The sequence below is a fragment of the Mesoplodon bidens genome (assembly GCF_964165515.1).
Source record: "Mesoplodon bidens genome assembly, chromosome: 19".
NCBI classification, from domain to species: domain Eukaryota; kingdom Metazoa; phylum Chordata; class Mammalia; order Artiodactyla; family Ziphiidae; genus Mesoplodon; species Mesoplodon bidens.
The window spans coordinates 6466780-6490147 of NC_138179.1; the positions used below are offsets into that span (position 1 = coordinate 6466780).

Below are 23368 nucleotides of genomic sequence, written 5' to 3' on the forward strand. Positions count from 1 at the left end.
ATGCTAGTTTTATTTTTTAAAGTGTGTTTATATACACCCTTAGAACTCTGAATCTCTAGTCCTCACATGAATAAATTGATCCAAACTAGAAAAAATAAATCAACTAATAAATTTAAAAAATAAGGTGTTGTAAATAAAACTTAAAAATAAATAAGTAAAATCCTACACCTGTTCCACCATGGTCTGTTGGGGGTGGGGTGTACTTAAAGAGCTATACCCGGGAAATCTCACCTGAGGAATGTAAATCCACACCTGCACCTGCTTTTAGATGACAAGATTCTGGACTTTAGGCTGATGTGCTAATGGAATGTGCTAATAGGCTGACGTGCTAACTCTGGGGGGGCTTGGGAAGGGTTAAGTACATTCTGCAAATGGGAGGACATGATTCATTAGGGGACAGAGGGCAGAGGATGGTAGCCAGCCTCCAAGATGAACTCCAGTGATCCTTGCCACCCGGTATCCAGGCCCTTGTGTGGTCCCCTCCCCATGGGATAGGGCTGACCTTAACAACCAAAAGGATGGTGCAAAATGATGCTATGTGACTTCCAAAGCTAGGTCATAAGAGACTTTGTAACTTCTGCCTTGCTCCCCCTTGGGCCACTCATTCCTCCTGTTGCTAGGACATGTAGAAACAGATACACTGCTGATGGTGATCTTAATGGGGTCAGTCTTCATATAGAGCATTCTGATACCATATGAAGAGTTTTCAAACTATATCCTTCAACCTGGTTAGTGACATAAATATATTTATTCATATGTTCATATTTATATGAAAACATTTAAGTGTTCAAAACTCTATAACTGTGAAAAAATGGTGACACTCTAAATTCCTATATGGGAAAATGACTAAACAAACTGTGGTTTATCGACCTAAGAGGGCTCAGAGCACCACGTCTTACAGTACCCTGAGGAACACTGTGTTCCTGGATAATAGGTATTGCCAGAAAAACGGGTCCTGTGGCCAAAAAGTTCAGGAAGCATTACTTAAGATGTGAACTTTCTACTTAGCTCCAAACGTCAGGCACTACGATCTAAAATCTGTAAGGTACTACAAGTAAATGTAGAGGAAATCTACTTTCATAGTATTGAAACCTAACTTACTGTAATTTGTGGTAAAATATATGCTCCCAAAATAGTACATGGTAGTGACTTCCAGTTAAATGCGACAGACTGAACATACCAGTTTACTCCCCAAATCTCACTAACAACACAGGGATTTTTTTTAAAAGGCATAAACAAGAAAAAATGGAAAGAATATAATGGCAACAAAAATTTGGAAGCTGGAAAGCAAATGAATTACTGGTTACTGACTTAGTAACCGGGGAAATCTGAAATTTCTGCCCACAGTGGAGGTCCTGGAAGCAGGCCAGGCGCTTCTAAAGGAGGATCAGTTAAAAATCTGTATGAGAAGCAGTGAGAGCCCCAGACCCTTCCCCACTCCTGCACTAGGGGGAGTGCCCCACCCTCTATCCGAGAAGAAGGTTTCTGCTCAGGAAAGGCTAAACCAGTGAGGCTCTGAAAATACAGCAGTAAACAAAACAAAAATCTCTGCCCTCATAAAGTTTACATTGTACTGAGATAAATGAAAGATCCACACTAGGGAATTCCAGAATGCTAGAGACAAAGAGAAAATCCTAAAAGATAGAAGAGAGAATAAAACAGGGTTAGGAGTCAGATTGAAGTGGGACTTCTCAGCAGTAACACTGGAAGCTGGAAGATATCGAGCAGTGCTTTCAAGACACTGAGTAAAAATGATTCCCAGCCTCGAATCCTATACCTGGCCAATCAAATATAAAAGTAGGATAATGACATTTGCAGCCTTAAAATTTTTACCTTCCCTGTACTCTTTCTTAGGAAGCTCCTGGAGGGTACTATCCATATGAGGGAATTAACCCAGAAAGAGGAAGATTTGAAATCTAGGAAATGGGCTAGAATAAAGAAGGAGGCAGAGATGCCAGTGCTGGCTGCTTATCAAGCCTGGAGAGTAACCAGTGCAGACTGGAACAGGAGGGTGAAGTCCTCCAGAAGGGATATCTCCAAGCAGGTAATGGAAGTAATAAGATTACCTGATAGGTCTGAACATGCTGAGAAGGATTTCATTTTTATGGAACAGTTTAGGGGTAGATTTGTAATAGGTACAAAGAATATCGACCAAATAAATTTAACTATTAACTCTAGGAGGAAAAAATAAACTGTACACGAAATAAAATGTAATCTGTGTATACAGTACATGGCTCAACTATGAATAATATTTACATAGCAAAAATAACACAAACAATGAAAACTGATCTAACCCAAAAGTATGTTGTAACTAGATTGGGAGGAGGGAGGGAAAGGTGTGTGGGTGTGTATATAGGGGGTGTTAAGAAGATCCAGTTCTCAACTTCATGCTAGGAAGGCAACTGATAATATCTAAACCTGGAAAATAAAACAAATAGAGGAATATGCAAGATATTTAGAAATGTGGGGGCAAATTCCAGAAGAAACATCTCAAAACACTGAAAGCAGTTCTGCTGGGCTGTGGGGAAGTGTGGAATAGGCTGTTCTCTTCCTCATTATAAACCCATACTGGACAATTACTTGACTTTTTTTAAAAAATTGAGATGTAATTTACATACAACGCAATGGACAGATTTAAATAGACACTTAAGTGAGTTCTGACTACTTGATTAAAAAAAAAACTATGTTCATATATTACTTTGATAAAAATAAAATAAAATAAAAATAAATGTCACAATCATCTGAAATTTTTTTGAGAAATGAAACTGTGAAGTGATTAAGAAATCCTCCCAGGATGTTCTGGTGAGTTTTTTGCAGGAGCCTCCCTGGTCAGAAGAAGGCACCATTATTTCAACTGAATCAAGCCAGTTTATATTGAGAACTCCAGTACAGGCATTTTTCCCAGCTTGTGGGCTGCATATTTTTAAAATACCCTTTACCTTCTTCCATTTTCGCATTAGAAATGAGCATCTGTCTCAAATGCTTGAGGAGGCCAGCCCAAGTAAATGTGCTGTATGCCAGTGAATTCTCAGACATTTGAGGAATGTTACGAACACCCAGCATCTTGAATTCTGGATGGGGAACTAAATTCTCCATTAAGTCTCCTGCAAAGAAAAAAAATCTGAACTAAATTTTTAAATTCCACGTTGTTTCCACTGACTCATACACAACCATGATTTGATGGCTTGGCGGAACCAAATGTGTCTTCTCCTCCAAGGCCAAAATTGCTTAAATTTTAAAATATAAATACAATTTCAGAGACGATGTCTATTAAAGACCACATATTTGCTTGATTTTGGCACCTATTTTAGCATGAGTGAAAAAAACACACTTTGCCAAAAGGAAACGAGAATTTCTTTTTAGCTAAGAAACTGGAAATGTGAATGAAATATTTAGCTAAACCCCAGGAAAACAAAATAAGCATGAGACCTAATATGCTTTTATTGTCATTCAGTGTTCACTAAATAGTCCCTTAGAAATTTTCCTAGATCTCTTATTTATTTTATCTGGTTAAATAATAATCAGAACCTCTTAATATCAAACTTTACTGGGAAAGAAGACAGGATTAGTAACTCCTGAACACAGGAACACACCTATTTTTAGAACCTTGTATTTGTAATGAAACAGAATTAAGGAGAAAGGCTAATTTGTTTTTCATTCAGAGCTTATTTTATATGCTTTTAAAATATTTTTATCTTTTTAATATGTCATATATTTTATGTATTTTATATATTTTTTATATATTTATAGAAAATACCTAGAGGAGAAAGAAAAGTCTTCTACCATAACATGAAATTTAAATTTTATAATAATGTTGAGTGCAAACTCCTATCCTACGTCCTAATGTTAAGAACAAATTTTGACACAAACATCTACAAAACGTTGCACAAATTGATCCTACGGCTAATGGAGTTTCCTCTAAACATAAGACTCCTTTTCTGTAAAATACCTAGAGCTGAATTCTGTTGCATAGCGTGCATAAACGAACAGCAGTCAGCAAATAATTCCTGAGGACTAACGCACAAATTAATTGTTAAAATCTGCTTTCCCCCCCAGCTTTCTTGTTTACCTACTCTCATCTCAACCATTCTTGACTTTGTCAAACCCTGTTATGGACTGACAGTTTGTGTCCCCCAAAATTCATATACTGAAATCCTTACCACCCAGGTGATGGCATCAGGAGGAGGTGGGGCCTTTGGGAGATGAGGTCTCTATAAAAGAGACCCCAGAGAGGTCTCTTGTCCCTTGTGCCAGGTGAGAACACAGTGAGAAGATGGCCATCTGTGAACCCGGAAGCGGGCCCTCACCAAGCACTGAGTCTACTAGTGCCTTGATCTTGGACTTTCCAGCCTCCAGAACTGTGAGAAGTAAACTTGTGTTGTTTATAAGCTGGTCAGTCTATGGAATTCTTGTTATAGCATATTCCTACACAGCTTGCGGGATCTTACTTCCCCAACCAGGGATTGAACCCGGGCCATGGCAGTGAAAGTGCTGAGTCCTAACCACTGGACCACCAGGCAATTCCCTGGACCTAAGTTTTTTTTTAAATTTATTTATTTTATTTATTTATTTTTGGCTGTGGTGGGTCTTCGCTGCTGCTCTAGTTGCGGTGAGCGGGGGCTGCTCTTCGTTGCGGTGCGCGGGCCTCTCACTGTGGTGGCTTCTCTCGTTGCGGAGCACGGGCTCTAGGCACACGGGTTTCAGTAGTTGTGGCACGTGGGTCAGTAGTTGTGGCACACGGGCTCAGTCGCTCCGTGGCATGTGGGATCTTCCCAGACCAGGGCTCGAACCCGTGTCCCCTGCATTGGCAGGCAGATTCCCAACAACTGCGCCACCAGGGAAACCCCTGGACCTAAGTTTTTAAAACTGAGCAATTGAAGGATCGAGGAGGAAACAGGCTTCTTCTGGGGGAAAGCTAAGAGATCTATTTTAGACACATTATGTTTGGGACGACCATGAAATGTGTACACATAGATGTTGGGAAGGCTGCTGGATATAGAAATCTAGAGCTTAGGGAATTGGTCAGAGTTGAGAGAAACTGGCCAGCTGGAGAACACAAATGGTGTTGAAAGCCATGGGACTGGGTCAGTCACCTTCGGAGAGGGATCAAGACCAGCATTTAGAGCTTAGGAAAAGGAGGAGCCAAAGAAGGAGGAAGAAAACGGGAATAAAAGGAGTAGTCGTTGAGATAAGGAGGGAAATCAGGAGAGGGGCTGTCACAAAAGACGAAGAGGAGACTCGGAAGACAAGGCATCGGCCATTCCAAATTCTGAGATAAAATAAGGACCGTGAACGGTCCAGTGAATTTGACAGTGTGAACATGCTTGTGACCTATTAAGAAAAGCAGTTTTAGAAAAGTGATGGAAGAGAAACTAGATCAGAGTGGGTTGAAAAGTGAATAGATGGTGTAGAAATGAGGACAGGGAGAATGGAGGCCCCTTTGAGGACAGTTGTTCTAAAGAATGACAGATAAGTGGGGAAATCACGAGAGGTGATGTCAAGGGAGGGCTTCTTCGGTGTGAAAGATGCCAGAGAGCCGTTGTAAAGGCAGTGACCCAGGAAAGAGGGTTAATGACGTGAGGATGAGAGATGAGTAAGGAATTAAGTCCCTGAGAAGAGAGAGGGAATGGGACCCAGAACCCAAGCGAGAGGCTGGCCTTTGATAGAAGCAGGATACTTCTCCCACTGTGACACAAGGTGAAGGGCAAATGTGGACCCAGTGCCCTCTAGTTTGTACATGGTAGTGGGAGTCAAGAGAGCTCCCATGGAACTGATGGCTTGGATTTTCTGAGGGCAGTTCACCGAGTTCATCACCATCTCCCCAAGGAACAACTGGACCAGCCTGCAGACTCCACCTCCAGCCAGCTCTCCACAGGCAATGGAGTTTTCAAAAATAAAGGTGATTATGCCAACGACCTCCTTAAAATCCTTCAGTGGCTTTCCCCTGCTCTGAGATTAATGAGGAGGCCTTTAAATGGCTTACAAGGACCTGCAAGGTCGGCCCCTGCTCACCGCTCTAGCCTCAGGTTTCAATCATCCCCCACACCATTCTCTGTGCTCCAGTGACACTGGATTTCTCTCTTCCGAAAGGGCCATGCTTCCTTCTGCTGTAGGGCCTTTGCACATGCTATTCCCCCAACATGCTACTCCCTTCTCCCTCCCTTTGCTTCGTCAACTCCAAGTCTTCATCCAGCTTTTTGCTCAAGTGTTACTTCCTCAGGGCAGCCTTCTTTTGCCTCGTCAGCCTAAGTCTGGTTCCTTCATGACCCATTCTCTTGGATCTGTATTCCTTTCCTTCAGAGCATTTAACTCAGTTTTTAATTATATGTTCTTAGTGTAATTATTTGTTTAATGTGAACACAATGTCTGCATTGGTTCCCCACTGGATCCCCAACATGTAGCATAGTGCCTGGCACATAGCAGGAAGCCAATAAATACTGGTTGAATGAACAGATGTGCAATATGGTAAGTACTGTGGAATGCAGAGACATGAACAAGACACGTGTCCCCAGGGAAGCTGCAAATTAGTAGGGACTATAAAACATGCATATGACAGATCCTCTAAGGAAACACATGGTGCAGCATCTGGGAAGGGGCCAGAGGGAGACTTAACGTTTGATTGCATATTCTTTTGTACTCCTTGAATAAATGTGTGTGTGTTACTTTTAAAGATAAGCAAACACACTTAAAGAAATAATAAAGGCAAAAAACATTCAGTGACATAAAAGAGATACAGAATGCCATGGGAGTTCAGAGAAAAAGGGTTACTTTAGGTAAAGGTCTCAGCAGGAAAGCTTTATGGAAAATTTATCCCTTGAATTGGACCCTACAGGAAGAGTAAGGTTTCAGTAGAGGTGACGAAGGGAAGGAGGAAGTGATTTCTAAGAAGAAGGAACACTGAGCAAAGGGACCAAGGCAGGGAAGTACCAGACTGAAGAAAAAAGTGGAGACAGGATGAAAAGTAGGCGGGGAATCTATACAGAGGCAGCAGAAGGCGATGAAAACGGGAAGTTAGGATTCAGGGCATAAGGAATTAGGACAAATCTGGCAGGTAATGCATGAGCCATAGAATGAGGGTTAAGTAAAGTACAGGATTAGATCTGTGCCCTGGGGAGGCTCATTTGGGGCCAGTGTGCAAGATGGATTGACTGCAGGGGGAAGGAGCAGGCAACAGGAAGGAAAGCAGGAATAGGACCACCTTAAGCCAGGAATGTCCACGTAGATGTGAGCTTCGGTTTTCATGAAAAAAAAAAGGAGAGAAAGGGAGAGGAGAATAAAGAGAACGTTGTATTCAGGGGGAGTATGCAATATTAGCTGAGAGATACTGACCAAGTGAACCAATATCAGAGAGAGGGAAGTAGGGAAGAGTGCAGACAGCTGGCAGAGATGGCACCAACGGGTCTGAGCATACTGATGAGATACGAGGACAGTGGGAGAGATCCAGGTGACAGGAATTGAGGAAGAGGGGGCTGGGGAGTGAAGACAGGGAAAAAAATGATGAATCCATTCAGAACATGCTAAATCTGACGAAGCAGATGGCAACTAAGAAAACTGGGATAGGCAACTATTTGGGAAAGAGAGTAGGACTGGGGGTATAGATTACGGAGTCCTTTGCATCTAGATGATTTGAATTGATAAAGCACCACTTGACAAATAACCTGACAAAAGAGTCACTTCTTAGGGCTTCCCTGGTGGTGCAGTGGTTGGGAGTCCGCGTGCCGATGCAGGGGACACGGGTTCGTGCCCCGGTCCGGGAAGATCCCACATGCCGCGGAGCGGCTGGTCCCGTGAGCCATGGCCGCTGGGCCTGCGCGTCCGGAGCCTGTGCTCCGCAACGGGAGAGGCCACAACAGTGAGAGGCCCGCGTACCGCAAAAAAAAAAAAAAAAAAAAGAATCACTTCTTTACGGAGTGATGAAAATGATGGTTGTGCAACTTTGTGAATATGCTAGAAAACACTGAATTGTACACTTTAGATGGGTGAGTTGTATGGTATGTGAATTATATCTCAAAGTTATTTTTAAAGAACAAAAAAAGGGGGATTTCCCTGGCGGTCCAGTGGTTAAGACTTTGCCCTCCAATGCAGGGGGTATGGATTTGATTCCTGGTTGGGGAGCTAAGATCCCAGATGCCTCACAGCCAAAAAACCAAAACATAAAACAGAAGCCATATTGAAACAAATTCAATAAAGCTAAGCTGCTCTTTGGGAAGGTTTTCGAAATGAGGGAGACCTGAGTATATCTTTAGGCGGAGAGGAAGAGCCATAGAAGAACAACTTTCAGGCTTTGAGAACATCAGACTTCTCTACAAATAACACACAGGAGGACAAATACCTAGTGGATTTCTTCTGTAGTGAAATGAGCCTTCCCCAGAGTAAGTAGGCTGGAACACACTTCCCAGCTGATGTGCGAGGACTTGATTTATATCACGGAAGGAGATCTGCTTGATATTCATCAGTTTTGCACAGATCTTATGAACAGCATCATTCTCATGAACAAGGAGGGCATCTGAAGATCGGTACAAGTGAGAAAGTGTCAAAATGGAGTTGTAGTTCTGAACAATAACCTGGAGGAAAAAAAGGTCAAAGATAAGAAAGGCAGGAGAGTACAGTGGTTAAGAGGGTAGACTCTAAGGGCATCCTGCCTAGGTTCAAATCCTGGCTCTTTCACTTTCTAGCTATAAGGTCTTTGACAAGTTATTTAATCTCTCTATGCCTCAGTTTCCTCGTTTGTAAAATGGGGGAAATAATTATACCAGCCTCCTAGAGTTGTAAGGATTAATGATAGAATGCAAGTAAAGCACTTAAGAACAGTGCCCTGTGTAGAGTAAGGGCTCAATAAATATAACTATTACTATCACACTTTCTTCCTACATCATTTCCTATACTGACTTATTTCACCTCTGTTTTATTATTTCTCCTACTAGGGTGATCAATAGGAAATTGGCCTATACAGAAATTTCCTTTCAATGGAAAGAAATGAAAATTCTTTGAAGGTTGGCAACAGCACGATGAGGCCAAGGTCCCTGCTTTACATGCTGTAGCCAGAGGGACTGAACCAGGAGTGGGTTTCTGAGAGAAGATGCACAATTGTCTTCTTCGGAATTTTTATGAATAAGGACACCTCATTTATTTGGCAAAGTTAAATGAATTGTACATTAAAGTACCATATTGTATAATCATTCCTTACACAGTAACTTAACATTTCCAAAGAAAGGGTAAGATCAATCTTTTACCTACATTTAACTGCAAAGAATACAAAATATTAATTTTTCAATTGACATGTTCATACCTCACCAGTTCCATAAGGCCATATAATCTGATTCATTTTCAAAGAGTTTGAGTACTGATCTTGTAAGTTCTGTGTAATGAAGGCTCCTAGCCCTGATCCTGTGCCTCCGGCCATACTCATTATGATGAAAAAACCATTCAGAGAATCACATTTCTCCACTTCCTTCTGGATTAGGTTCATTATAGATTCTTCATGCCTAGGTCCATGAACAGAGTATCTATGCAATGCAAAAGAAACAAACACCTTTCAGTTTAACCAGAGATGGAATGCAGAGAAAGATATAGGATAGCAAAGGCTTTTGAAACCTATGGAAGTGAACTAACTCCTTTTTTTTTTTTGCGGTACGCGGGCCTCTCCCTGTTGCGGCCTCTCCCGTTGCGGAGCACAGGTTCCGGACGCGCAGGCTCAGTGGCCATGGCTCATGGGCCCAGCCGCTCCGCGGCATGTGGGATCTTCCCGGACCGGGGCACGAACCCGTGTCCCCGGCATCAACAGGCGGACTCTCAACCACTGCGCCACCAGGGAAGCCCGTGAACTAACTCTTAAGAAAGGTACAGGTACCTGATTGACGAAATTTAAGATACATAAGTTAAATTTTTTTTTTTTCGGTATGCGGGCCTCTCACTGTTGTGGCCTCTCCCGTTGCAGAGCACAGGCTCCAGACGTGCAGACTCAGCAGCCATGGCTCATGGGCCCAACCGCTCCGCGGCATGTGGGATCTTCCCAGACCGAGGCACGAACCCGTGTCCCCTGCATTGGCAGGCGGACTCTCAACCACTGTGCCACCAGGGAAGCCCAAGTTAAATATTTTCAACAGGAGAATAGGACTGCTAGGAGAGTAAATTTACTGAGAGTAGAAAATTCTCTTTTATAGTCCATTCCTTTGGCTGGAGACTTCAATTACCAGGTAGTTCTGCAAGTTTACGGTACAACATAATATTCAGTATTCATAACAATACTCCTAAAGCAGTGGTTCTAACTTTGCTGCACATTAGAATCACCTAGGGAAGCTTTGAAAAATCCCAACATTCAGACTTCATCCCAAACCAATTAAGGCAGAATTTCTGGAAGTGAACCCTAGGCATTGGAATTTTCCAAAGAACCCTAGGCAATACTACGGCCTTGGCATATTTCCTATTAACTGGAACACCTGCCAGACAAAGATATTGTATTGACGATAAGTTAGCTGGCAGAACAACAGTGAAGAAGTGGAAAATGTTGCTGCAAGAGATCCTTGGTCTCATCATTACCTGAACCTGAAGCATAGACATACACGAGACAGAATGAGCATCTTCTGGGTGAAGTCACACGCTACATTTTAAAACAGCAATTTCAAAACTATGTGTTTGGTATATCAACTGTGCAGTTGTAACTATACTATTAATCAACTATGCAGCTGTATCTAAACTGAAAATCATGAGGAATTATTCTTACCCATATGCCCAGTTGTTTCCAGAACCTTGTTTTTGACAGAAGCATGAATGCTGGCCATATTTCCATCGGCCAGAATGGGCAGCCTTTGACAGTGTTTGATTGATAACTTTAGGTTCCATGTCAACAAGTACAGCACGAGCAATTGGAACTAGAGAGGGAAAAAAAAATCAAAAGAAAAATATTGCACATGGCTTATTTGGGTTAACTCAGAGCATAAACTTGTAGGTCCGAAAAAAAAAAAAATCAAAGATTGAGGATAGGAAGAACTTTCCTTCTGCTTAGAAATTCAGGTGGGCAGCAACAGGTATATGCAGATGTGTCATAATGCCTAGCATTGTGCTAGGCAGGTTGAATAAACATGGGCTAAAATGATGACTGGGTCAAGTCTACAAACATCTGTTGAGTGCTTACAATGTGCTATGTACTGTGCTGGGAACACAGAGATAAAGACAACATCAATCCAGCCCTAGGAGGACCAGTGGGAGAGATAAAACACATCAACACTTAATCACAGTATGATGTGATATGACCCACAGCAAATCCACACTAACAGAGTAGTATTTTTATTCAGAGGTATAAAAATACCAAGGGCACAAAAAGCATTTCAGGATTATTGAAGCAGAAGATGGAGAAAGAGGGGGTGTAAGAAGTGATGGATGGGGAGAGAAAGCAGGCAGGGCTCAGATCTTGGAAGTCCTTGTATGCAATGCTAAAAACCTTGAAATTTACTTTTTAGGCAACGAGAAACCACTGAAAATGTTCAAGCAGGGGAGGAATAGTCAGATGTCTTTTTTAATACAGTAGTGTGGAGGATAGATGTGATAAACACAAGAGACCAGGCAGGAAAACTCAGGAGGATTGTCTTGAAACAGTCCAGGTGAGAAAGGACAAGAGCCAGAACTAAGGCAATGACAGTGAAGATGGAAGAGGGAGAAGAGTTTCAAGAGATGTGTAGGAGGTACACTAAGCAGATCTTGATGTTTGATGGTATGTGGGCAGTCAGAGCAAAGTTTTAAAGGAAAAATAATGAATGCCCTCGGGTATGGATATGTTGAGTCTGAGGGACACATGAGAGACGCAGGTGATGTTCACTAATGGGTCTGCAGCTTGGAAGAGATGCTAGGCTAGAGGTTTTGAGAGTCACTAGTATAAAAGATGTAGCAAAATTTGAGAGTCACTGAAATTGCCCAGAGAGAACTATACAAGTGAGGACAGAAGAGAGGGTGAGATGCAACCACTGGAGAAGAAAAGTTCAGAGCCTAAGCAGAAGGAGTTTCAAGGAGGGAGTTTTATAGTTAATGTTATCAAATCCGGTAGAGAAGTTAAGTGAATTAAGAAAAGAAAAACAGTTACTGGCTCTAGGAATTAGGAGATCATTGGGAATTTTTCATAGAACAGCTTCAGTGGTATTGTAGAGCAGAAGTAGGATTACAGTTGGTTAAAGAGGGTTCTCCTTTGAGAATCTTAGATGAGAAGGCAAAGAGATGAGGAAGGAAAAAAGCTATAGTCAAGAGCTAAGTTTTGTTTGTTTGGTTGGTTTTAGATTGGCATGATCTGAGCATGCTCATGTGCTGAGGAGAAGATGTCACTGGAGAGGCAAACGTTAACATAGAAACAAAGGGCTGAGAGCAAAGTCATTCTGTAGTAAGATGGAAGGGGATGGGGTTCAGACACCATGTGGAGGGCCTGGCCTTGAAGAGGCTGGTTACGTCAGAGTAAAGGAGAGGTCTGTGGACCACACATACCTCCATTTTCCTCCTCACTGAAGAATCTTTCTTTGCAAGATGCTTGATATGCCGCATTCTCCCTTTTAGAGCAGAGTCCCTGGGAACAGTGTGAGTCACTAAATAAAGCATCAAACACTTCAAAACCAATCTGATTGCCACATTGACCAAGCTGCACTGTTACTATTGACATGCTGAGACACAAACCAGGCTTACTCCCTCAAAACAGTGAGCAACCTGTAATAGAAAAAATAGTCTTTGAGAGCCACTACATTACCAATAAAGAACAAATAAAATGCCATATATGTGAATATACATCACTAAAAATATAATTTGTAAGTACTATATATGTCTATGGTGTTATAGACACAATAGCTATGTTGTCTAAGGAGCCAATCATTCAAGGAAGTTGGTTTCGGGAATCAGGATTACTGTACCCAAAACCATTCATACACAGCTCAGTAGTTTCCAAAATCTCATTTGTAATCGCTATCTTCCTAAGCATGCATTTAAAACAAACAAAACAAAACAGATTCTGGTTAAAGGAATTCGTAGTGTACACTTCACACCACAGGGACAGAGGGAATGCAGAAGTGAGCTCAACAGTAGCACATTTAATTAACATTAATTTTCTCTCTTCAAAATAATGACTTTCTCCACCAATCGCCTTTCTGTTCTGGTAACTACAGTAACACAAGAAAGTCTTTGTATTTAGCTCAGATAGGACAGCAAGGACGACGAAGCTTGGGGGAAAAAAGATCAGATGAAATAGCAGAGGAAGTATCCACTACTTTTAACACTGAAAAGAGACAATTTTTGGTAACGACCTCACACCGGGTCTGTGCAGCACTGGAAAGAGCCGTGGCTTGTAAGCCAGACTCTTTACTTAACAATTATCAAACAACCTTGCAAAAACAGGTATCGTTATTTTCAATTTACAGAGAAGGAAACTGAGGCTCTGAAAGGTTATGCGACTTTCGCAAGACCACTGCACTAGTAAATAGCAAAGCCAAGTTCTCCCTTTCTACACCGCCTCAGGAGTTCCCCATTAACCCCACTCACCGACAGCCCCAGGATCAGCCGTTTCCGTTCGGTTCAAACTTCAGAGTGGCAACCCTCTCATCATGCGCATGCTCACTTTCAATACCAAAAAAATTACAGAGAACGAATGCGCATGTTCCAAAGACGACGAGATTTGTTGTGGGTTTTTTTATTTTTTCCTATTCCGAAAGGTTAATTACGCATGTTCAGTTTCAATTTATCAACTTCAGATATGGTACGCATGCTCACTGTCCATCAGACGCTTTAGCTGACAATGCGCATGCTCTGGCTTCCGAGCGAGGCTTCGGCTGCGCTTCTGCGCATGTTTCTGCCAGTACCTGGCTTCCCAGCGATAGTTCTACGCATGTTCATTGCCCACGGTTCGGCTTCACAGAGTCCTGTACGCATGCTCCAGCGCTGAACTTGAGGAGCCAGTCTAGGGCCTAGGCGCAGACGCACTGAGCCCAAGCAGCCGGTGATGGCGGCAGCTGCGGTGGTGGCTGCGGCGGGTCCGGGCCCATGAGGCGACGACGGAGGCGGGACGGCTTTTACCCAGCGCCGGACTTCCGAGACAGGGAAGCTGAGGACATGGCAGGAGTGTTTGACATAGACCTGGACCAGCCAGAGGACGCGGGCTCTGAGGATGAGCTGGAGGAGGGGGTGAGGCCCGGGGTCCCGGGGGGCCCGAGGTGACAGGGCCGGGGCGGCGGCCCGCGCCCTAGAAGCGCGGCGCGTCCTAGAGCGCGGAGACCCAGGGGGGCGCGAGCAGTCTGCAGGAGGAGCCGAGGCGCTGCACGGCCAGAAGCTGGGGGGCGGGTGGGCGGGCGGTGCGGACCTGGCCGTAGGTGCGATGTTGCTGCGGCGCTTGCAGGTGCGGCTTGTGCCCTTACAGCCCCAGACCGGTGCAGCCGGGAGCAGTCTGTTTGTGGAGGGAACGAGTAAGGGCGCGTGGTCGATTCCTGGAGCTACTGGACTTGAGTGTGCGGGGTGCGAGTGTTGGGGGGAGGGGACTGCACTTGCTGGGTGGCCCGTAAGTACAGGTGAAGTGTGGCAGGGTTCCCCTAAGTATTCCATCTTCAGACCTCCCACAGCCACTTCTCTCGGCCTGTCGCTTCTCTCCTAGGAAGCGCTCAGCTGTTAGAAGTGACAGCTGAAAACTTCTGTCGGGAGTAGCGCTGCCGCTGCTGTTATAGCCACCAGGAGTTTTATTTCGGGAGCAAGGGGGCTCTGCTGCATCTTCCAGGGTTTGTTTGTTTGCTTTTTTTTTTTTTAAACCCCTTCCGTGTGACTTTTTTTTAAAAAAGCATTTATAACGGCACACGGCATTTGTAACTTACTTTTACCCCAGTTGACGATGTCTACATTTTTTCAAAATACTTGATGTAATTTTGGGGTGGAAAAAAACCAGCGTTGACAGCTGTGATTTGGCTTGCCAAAAATAAATTGGTTGCACTGAGACTTGTGAATGGTGGTGTGAGGGCTTTTCTTGCTGTAATTTAGGGTGTTAAATTTAGAATTGTTCTTCCTAATGCATAGCTTGGTTTTACCTTTGCTGCCTTAGTAGTTTGTTATTCTTTATTCAAGATTATTTTCTCAAGATAAATTTATTGAAAAATCACAGATTGTACCTGACGTTCAGAAATGGTGTTGTCATGCTGAATCACTGATTCTGGGTAAATGACCATCAGTGATAACCTCACGGTAATTTAGATTCTAAATTCCATTGCCTAGATGAATACGTGGGCTAATGACTGATGTCAGATGTTTGTTCTAACTACAGAAGGGGCTTCCCTTTCTTTTCCTCACCCTGTTTTCCTCCTCTGGCAAGTAAGTTGTTGCCTGCTTGTTGACCAAAGATTGAGATGCTATATATAAAAAATTTTGAACACTTTAAGAAACTAAGTGGGCTAAAGTAATACTCCTAATCAAAGGAGTCTAAATCAAAATCAGTTTGGAAGGTGGGTGTTGAGAGGTGTACTTTTTAATATGTTTGCATATGGAATTCCAGTTAGCCTCTTTTTTTTTTTTTCCAGTTAGCCTCTTAATGGAACATGTGATAACACTGAATACAATTTGAAACAAACGTAGGATTACTTTCATTACAAATAACATACTCATCGATTATATTGGCCCCATATAGCAGTGGCTTTGAAGCAGAGTAGGGGAGACAGTGATAGGAAGGGTATTTTATAAAATCTTCCTCAGTTGAACTTACAGAATTTCCAGACCATGGTTTTATTAGGAGTTGGAAGTAAAATACTATATTAAGATTCCTGTGATGAACTGGGACCTCTCCTGGACATTTGTTTTGCTGGGTACAAGCAAATAGGATTTTGAGAATTTTGAACGGGTGTGGAAGAGGCCAGAGAAATTGTTGGGAATAAGAAAGAGCAAGAAACGTGGCCACCACCCTGGGGAGAGGAGCTCTGGGGAAAGAGCAAAGGTAATTAAAGAGGATTTTGAGGGAGAGCCTTCAGCAAAATATATCTTACTTAGCAATGCTTTTGGAGTTGAAAATGTTTCTTTTGAGTGTGTTATTCTAAGAGGTGCAAGCTGGACAAGCAAAAAGAATTGGGGTGGAATTGGGTTGGCCACCCAAGGAGATTCAGTGACATCCAGGTTTCTCTAAAGTAAGATTTAAAATTCTGAAAAATGAGAGAAATTTAGATTCTTGGAAAATCTGACCACTGTGAATTTATAATAATATAATTAATATTCTGGCTACTTGTGAATTTATATCCAAGCTTTTTAAACATCGGTGCATATCGGAGTAGCCTCACTCCTTCATTTTATAGTAAGGAAACTGAGGCATTGGCCAGAGAGATGATTGCCCAAGACCACAGAGATAACTAGTGGTAGTATTTTCTTGACTCAATTCAGCAAGCTTCGTTGCATAGCTTGTTCATTGCATTTACTAGTTTTGTTTGTAATGTACCTGTTTGTGGTTTGTCAAAGTGAATTCTGATCCCTCCAGCCATGCTCACTGACTGTGTGATCTAGAATAAATTGCTTAATCTCCCTGACACTTTTTTCTTCTCCATAAAATGAAGCTTGCACGCGATAAAGTATATAAAGTACTCTCAAAATATCCTGGCACATTATGTAGTTAGCTAGTTTATGGAAATATAGCTTGTCAGTGTTAACTCATTGCCAAGGAACCAATCATTCAAATTTACCCTCATCTTTGCCTAGAGACTTAATAAATACAGTTATACTAGAGGGGCTGCATTTTTAGAACTGTAGTTTGTTTGTTTGTTTCCTTTTTGTCATTGGTCCCATTTAGAGAGATATACCTTTTTAGGTATGTGACACTGAGTGACTCTGTATTAGTAAATATATGTGTTTACATAGCATAGTTAATTCTTCAGTGAGTAAAAGATGAGGAGATTTAATACATTTTAAATACTGTATTAAAACCAATGGGTGAAAGGGTTTTTTTGTTTGTTTTTCTGTTTCATTGGTGATAATATAATTTGGGAACAGAGTTGAAACTAAGGGAAAGTTTTCCTCTAGAGATTTTCATTAGATTATGAAAATGTTGGAAACGTCTGCTTTCTGTGGAGACACAGGTTAAAAGAGTAATAGATAATTGTGAATGCAACTTTAAAAAATCCTTTTTTAAAAAAATAAATTTATTTATTTTGTTTATCCATTTTTGGCTGTGTTGGGTCTTCGTTGGTGGGCGCGGGCTCTCTCTAATTGCGGTGAGCGGGGGCTATTCTCCGTTGCGGTGCAGGGGCTTCTCATTGCGGTGGCTTCTCTTGTTGCGGAGCACAGGCTCTAGGCACGCGGGCTTCAGTAGTTGTGGCACGCGGGCTCTAGAGCACAGGCTCAGTAGTTGTGGCTCATGGGCTTAGTTGCTCTGCGGCATGTGGAAGATCTTCCCGGACCAGGGATCGAACCCGTGTCCCCTGCATTGGCAGGCGGATTCTTAACCACTGCGCCACGAAGGCAGCCCAAAAAGCCCTTAATTTTTGCTCTGCTAATTCAAAATTTGAAATAGTCACAGCGGCTTACTAGTAGCATGAATTTCAGATTGGGATATTAAAGTTTTATAGAGGAAAAAGTTTAAAACTTTTTAGTGTTTTGAAAAACAGTGCTATATATTCAATAGATAATATGTATTCAGATATTCACGATTGTGCATATCTCATTATCAATGCTTATCTTGAATTTAATAGGTACTTACCTTTAAGTATATTTAAGTAGCCCAAGATTTGGGGCCAGCTTTACTCCTTTTTCCCAATGTATCTGAATTACTGAATCTTATTTTATAAGGAAATATCTGTGAACAGCCAGGAAAGTCGATAAGTGATTTAACGAATGCTTGGATTAAGGATAGTTTTCACCCACTCTGTAACAATTTCTTTAAGTTTTTATTAAATGTACTCTATTTCATTGGGACTTAAGGCATATTAACTTGAAGTTATATACAATTTTAATTTAAAACTTTGTGAATAGTCATTCTGCTGTGCTACTTTGAAACAGTGTGTCTTGTATAGTACCTTAGATGAGGAGGATTCTACTTTGTCAATCATAGTGGCACACCCCAAAAACAGTGGATGGGCCATAAAGCTTAAGGCAGGAAAAAAGAATCTGAATAAAGTTTCCTGCGAAGGAGAATTGTCATTATGTCCTATATGGTAGCTTGATGTTTGCTGTAAGACTTCTAAAGATAACATTGAGTAGTAGGAAAGAATTGTGCCTCAAAATGCTTCTGCTCCAGAAGGTAACGGTAGGTAGTTACAAGACCAGATGCAGGTGGTAAGACAGGCCTGGCTGCCTCCGGAAATGAAACATAGCCACAGGGCATATCTTTCTAGGTGGCTTCAAAGTTACAGTTCAGTGTTAACTACTCTGTGGGCTTTAATTTAGAATTAAGTAAAGCGAATATTAAAAAAAAAACAATTACATAATATCAGTTTTATAGAAGTTAGCCTTTTGTCTTTAAAGTGAAGCCATCATAGGTGATTGTATGAAGCACCAGAAACCAAAAAAAAAACCCCTTTAACCATAACCACCCCTGTCTGCCCCTCCCCACACACAGAAGAAACTGTATCAAGTTGAAACTGCAAGAATTTTTTCCCCTTGATACTGCCCTTTCCATTTGCCTAGGTCTAATCATAAAACATACATCCTTGGTGTTAGACTTCATCGTGACTTGTTTACACTGTGAGCAAGTTCTGACTAAAAAACTTGTGTTTTGAGGGGTCATTTGAACATCCATTGTGTAAGAATACTGTCAGTTTTCTTTGTGTGTCTTGACTGTGTGCTGGTATCTTTGAAGAAAGATGAGTTCACTTAAATATTTTTTGAATTATTCTAAAATTTTTAATAAAAACTTTAAACTTCTAATTTTTTAGAGCCTACTTTGTTAGGATTAACCACATTTATCATTTCACCAGTTGATGTTCATTTGAGTTGTTTCCATTTTTTGGCTATTGTGAATAACGCTTCTATGAACATTTGTGCCTAAGTCTTTGTCGAACGTGTATTTTCATTTCTCTTGGGTAGATACCGAGGAGTAGATTTGCTGGATCATGTGGTAAGTCCATGTTTAATTTTTGAAGAAACTGCCAAACTGTTTTCCAAAGTGGTTATACCATTTTACATTGCTGCCAGCAGTGTATGAGGGTTCCCAGCTTCTCTACATCCTTGCCAAACTTGTTACTTTTTGTCTTTTTAATTATAACTATCCTAGCTGATATGAAGTGGTATCTCAGTATAGTTTTGGCTTGCCCTTCCCTAATGGCTAATGATGTTGAGCATACTTTCATGTGACTATTGGCCATTTATATGTTGTCTTTGCAGAAATGCCTATTCAGATCCTAACCCATTTTTTTAAATTTTGGTTATTTATTTTTTTATTATTGAGTTGTAGAAGTTCTTTATATGTTCTTATTATGTGGATTTTCTTTTCACTTCATAATATCTTTTGAAGTGCAGAAGTTTTTTTTTTTTTTTTTTTTTTTTGCGGTACGCGGGCCTCTCACTGTTGCGGAGCACAGGCTCCGGACGCGCAGGCTCAGCTGCCATGCATGGCTCATGGGCCCAGCTGCTCCGCGGCATGTGGGATCTTCCCGGACCGGGGCACGAACCCATGTCCCCTGCATAGGCAGGCAGACTCTCAACCACTGTGCCACCAGGGAAGCCCTCTTCTAAGAATTTTACAGTTTTAGTTCTTACATTTAGGTCTGTGGTCCATTTTGATGTATGGTGTGAAGATAGGGGTCCAAAGTAAATCTTTGCATGTGGATATCTGATTGTGCCAACACCATTTACTGAAAGACTGTCTCCCATTGAATTTTCTTGGCATCTTTGTAAAAAAATCAGTTGAAAAAAAAAAAACCATCAGTTGACCGTAAATGGAAGGGTTTATTTCTGGGCTCTCAATTCTATTTCATTGATCTATATTTCTGTCCTTATGCCGGTACCACACTGTGTTAATTGCTGTTGCTTTGTAGTACATTTAGAAATCAGGATGTGTCAGTCCCCCAACTTTGTTTTCCTTTTTCAAGACTATTTTGGGCCCCTTGTGTTTCTGAGTGAATCTTAGGATTAGCTTGTCAGTTTCTGCAAGAAAGGAACCTGGGATTTTTATAGGATTGAGTTGAATCAGTAGACCAATTTATTTAGTATTGCCATCTTAACAATGTTAAGTCGTCTGATCCATGAACATGGAATGTCTTTTGACTTATGTAGGTCTTTTAAAATTTCTTTCAGCAATGTTTGAAGTTATCAGATATACAAGGCTTGCACTTCTTTTGTTAAATTTTTTCTAAGTATTTTATTCTTATTGATGCAACTGTGAATGGAGTTATCTTAATTGCATTTTTGAATTGTTCATTGCTAGTGTACAGAAGGTTAATTAAGTTTTGCACTCATTTATACTATGGTCAGAATAAATGTTTGGCCAGCATGACTCCTCACAATTTGAGAGTGTTGCTTAATTGTTTTGCTTTGATCAGCCATATCATACACTACAATATCTTGGACTGGTTGTGGTTACTTTAGGCTTAGTTAGGCTGTAGTTACATAAGGTTTATAGCATTATGTTAGTCTTATTATCAGAAGCATATCACAATAGCACTTTTTGTAAATCATTTGATTAACTCATACTTAGAATGTAGTACCTTTAGTTTCATAACATACAAAATACATATTTTGAATAAATGTAATTATTGAAGGGAAAAAATCACCTTTTTTATTTTTAATAAATTTATTTAAAAATCTTTGGCTGTGTTGGGTCTTCGTTGCTGCTGTGCGGGCTTTCTCTAGTTGTGGCGAGCAGGGGCTACTCTTCGTTTCGATGCACGGGCTTCTCATTGTGGTGGCTTCTCTTGTTGCGGAGCACAGGCTCTAGGTGCACAGGCTTCAGTAGTTGTGGCACACGGGCTCAGTAGTTGTGGCTCCAGGGTTCTAGAGTGCAGGCTCAGTTGTTGTGGCGCACGGACTTAGTTGCTCCGTGGCATGTGGGATCTTCCCGGACCAGGGATCAAACCCGTGTCCCCTGCATTGGCAGGCAAATTCTTAACCACTGTGCCAGCAGGGAAGCCCAATCTCCTGGTTTTGTTTGTAGATCTTTGATGAGTAGCATCTGTAGCTTAGTTATCACATAAAAGTGAAATCCCATAGTATTGTTTGTGCACCTTATTTTGTTCATCACCACATTTACCTGTTATTAAAGTATAGAGAATTTGTAAGCTGGTTTATTTCGTTCATTTTCCTTCAGTAATGGGGTGAAGCAGTAAGTTCTTTAATTTCTTGTTTATGAGGTTATTTATTTTTAAAACTTTAACATATTTTTCAGGGTCAGTTAAATGAAAGCATGGACCATGGGGGAGTTGGACCATATGAACTGTAAGTTTATATGAAAAGGTTTCACTGTGCTGTCTTTCTTTTATGTAGTTTATAGCCATCATGTGATTTCAATAACCTGTTTTTAAATATTTAGTCATATATACAGACTTGATTTACTGAGTTTGGCACCAATATAATAACATATCTGGGGTTTTGAGATCATGCATGCATTTTGAGAAAAAGATTATTCAAATTTAGAGTATACTGAATATGAGTCTGCGTGTGTTAGGAACTTTTATTAGTTTAATATAGAGAACCACCTTTTCCTACTGAAAAAATAAAAATTTTAGAAATTCTCCCCAAATCAAATGCTTTTTTACAAAAATATTTATTTACTTGGCTGCGTCGGGTCTTAGTTGAGGCACACAGGATCTTCATTTCGGCACGTGGGATCTTTAGTTGCGGCATGCGAACTCTTAGTTGCGGCATGTTCCCTGACCAGGGATCAAACCCGGGCCCCCTGCAGTGGGAGCGCGGAGTCTTAGTCACTGGACCACCAGGGAATTCCCTCAAATGCTTCTTATTTTGCTTGTAATACATCATCCAAACAGAGATCTGTTCAATCTTATGTCATTTAAGGCAAGCTTCATTAGGTGAGTATGGTGTTTAGTCCGCTTTGTACCTCATCTTCAAGTAGAAAGCCTTGGACTGTGGGCAGACTGAGAAGATCACTCATATAGAAAGCATTTAAGTGACAGATAAACTGCCTCCCTTTTTGGAGTCTTTAAATTAAGCAGATGTGGAAAGATGCATGGATATAATTTATTAGCAAGAATTTTTAGCTAAAGACTTGAACTGATTGGGTACCTTTAGAAAGCTCTCATTTTCTGCTGAATTTGCCAAATGAAGTTGGATAACAGCTGATCTCATAGACATTTTGAATGAACCAAATTTGAATAACTAGAAGACTTTTTTCCCTTTGTCAGCTTAATAAACGTGTTCTAATTTATCTTAGTTTGGGGATGCTTGATGCTTATGAAAATAAATAATCAATAGCATGTTCTGTAAATAAGCAGATAAGCAAACAGTTATCAAGCCACCCTAATCTTGACCTACCGTGTCATTGAATCATTAGTTTACTTAGAGCACAGATACTATATTTGTTATCATGCACCTTTTTCCTTTTACTTAATTGGATTATAATTCTCCTTCTAACAGTATGCTAAAGGTAATTTAACTTTTTGCAAATTTACTTTTGGTTTTGCTTTTCTTCCCAGTGGCATGGAGCATTGTGAGAAATTTGAAATCTCAGAAACTAGTGTGAACAGAGGGCCAGAAAAAATCAGACCAGAATGTTTTGAGCTACTTCGAGTACTTGGTAAAGGGGGCTATGGAAAGGTAGGAAGTATTTTGAAATGAGAGCTGTTGTCTGTCTTGTGTGGATTAATTTTTATACCCTGATTCCAGCAGTACTCTTCAATATTTGTTAGCTATCAGCAAAGGATATGATCACTTACTTGGTATTATTTGAGGGCTATACAGAAGTTCTCCTTTTCCTACCACCATTCACATAAAAGCCTGGCACATTGTAGGCACTCAGTCAATATTTGTGGAATAAATAAATAGGCAGCTGTGCCAGGCAAAGTCTGCTATTAGAGGATTCATTCCTTCCTTTGGTTAAATGGTACCATCTATTGGTATCCTTTAAAAAACAAACAAACTACTGCTTACTTTCAAGAGGCATGGCACATTAAATTGGTATCTGTTACTGAGACCTTAATCTAAATTAGTTTTCTTGGACTTGCAGTATTTGGAGCAATAGAGTTAGGGAAGCTGAAGAATATAAGAGGGGAGAAGAAAAATGAAGAGAACCTCTTAGTTTCATAGTTTTGCCAGAGGCTTTCTAATTTAAGACCTCACCTCTGTGTGTTCTGCCCAAGAAAATTTATACCTTGCCATTCTCTATCAAAAGACAGAATTTGGATAACATTTTAGAGTTAGGATTAAGCTTGAGAACTATTTATGCTATCGTGTAATGTTCATTTTTGCAAAACATGACATTTGTTGTTTATTCTTAGGC

The 23368-nt window shown here is 41.0% G+C and overlaps 3 protein-coding genes across 6 annotated transcripts in view; 2 read left to right on the forward strand and 1 right to left on the reverse strand.

Annotated features, from left to right (window-relative positions):
- LOC308607951 (uncharacterized protein) overlaps positions 1 to 9257 on the forward strand; it is a gene marked incomplete at its 5' end in the record, with an annotated part of 25222 nt that extends 15965 nt beyond the window's left edge. Inside the window, one exon of the mRNA XM_081220412.1 lies at positions 8925 to 9257. Within this exon, the coding sequence (XP_081076538.1) occupies positions 8925 to 8929 (5 nt within the window). The 3' untranslated portion in view covers positions 8930 to 9257. The remainder of the gene's footprint in view (positions 1 to 8924) is intronic.
- Positions 1 to 13648, reverse strand: part of TUBD1 (tubulin delta 1) — a 34889-nt gene extending 21241 nt beyond the window's left edge. Inside the window, exons 1-6 of one of the 2 annotated variants that reach the window (XM_081220405.1) lie at positions 13510 to 13648; positions 12469 to 12684; positions 10724 to 10871; positions 9290 to 9506; positions 8333 to 8564; positions 2940 to 3104 (exon numbers count right to left, since the gene is read on the reverse strand). In XM_081220405.1, coding sequence (XP_081076531.1) covers positions 2940 to 3104; positions 8333 to 8564; positions 9290 to 9506; positions 10724 to 10871; positions 12469 to 12640 — 934 coding nt within the window. In that variant the 5' untranslated portion in view covers positions 12641 to 12684; positions 13510 to 13648. The remainder of the gene's footprint in view (positions 1 to 2939; positions 3105 to 8332; positions 8565 to 9289; positions 9507 to 10723; positions 10872 to 12468; positions 12685 to 13509) is intronic. The other variant, XM_081220406.1, reaches the window with a different exon arrangement.
- A 278-nt stretch (positions 13649 to 13926) lies between these two features.
- The window catches only part of RPS6KB1 (ribosomal protein S6 kinase B1), a 34697-nt gene continuing 25255 nt past the window's right edge, over positions 13927 to 23368 (forward strand). For all 3 annotated transcript variants that reach the window (XM_081218688.1, XM_081218689.1, XM_081218690.1), the window contains exons 1-3: positions 13927 to 14148; positions 21299 to 21348; positions 22566 to 22686. In XM_081218688.1, coding sequence (XP_081074814.1) covers positions 14008 to 14148; positions 21299 to 21348; positions 22566 to 22686 — 312 coding nt within the window. In that variant the 5' untranslated portion in view covers positions 13927 to 14007. The remainder of the gene's footprint in view (positions 14149 to 21298; positions 21349 to 22565; positions 22687 to 23368) is intronic.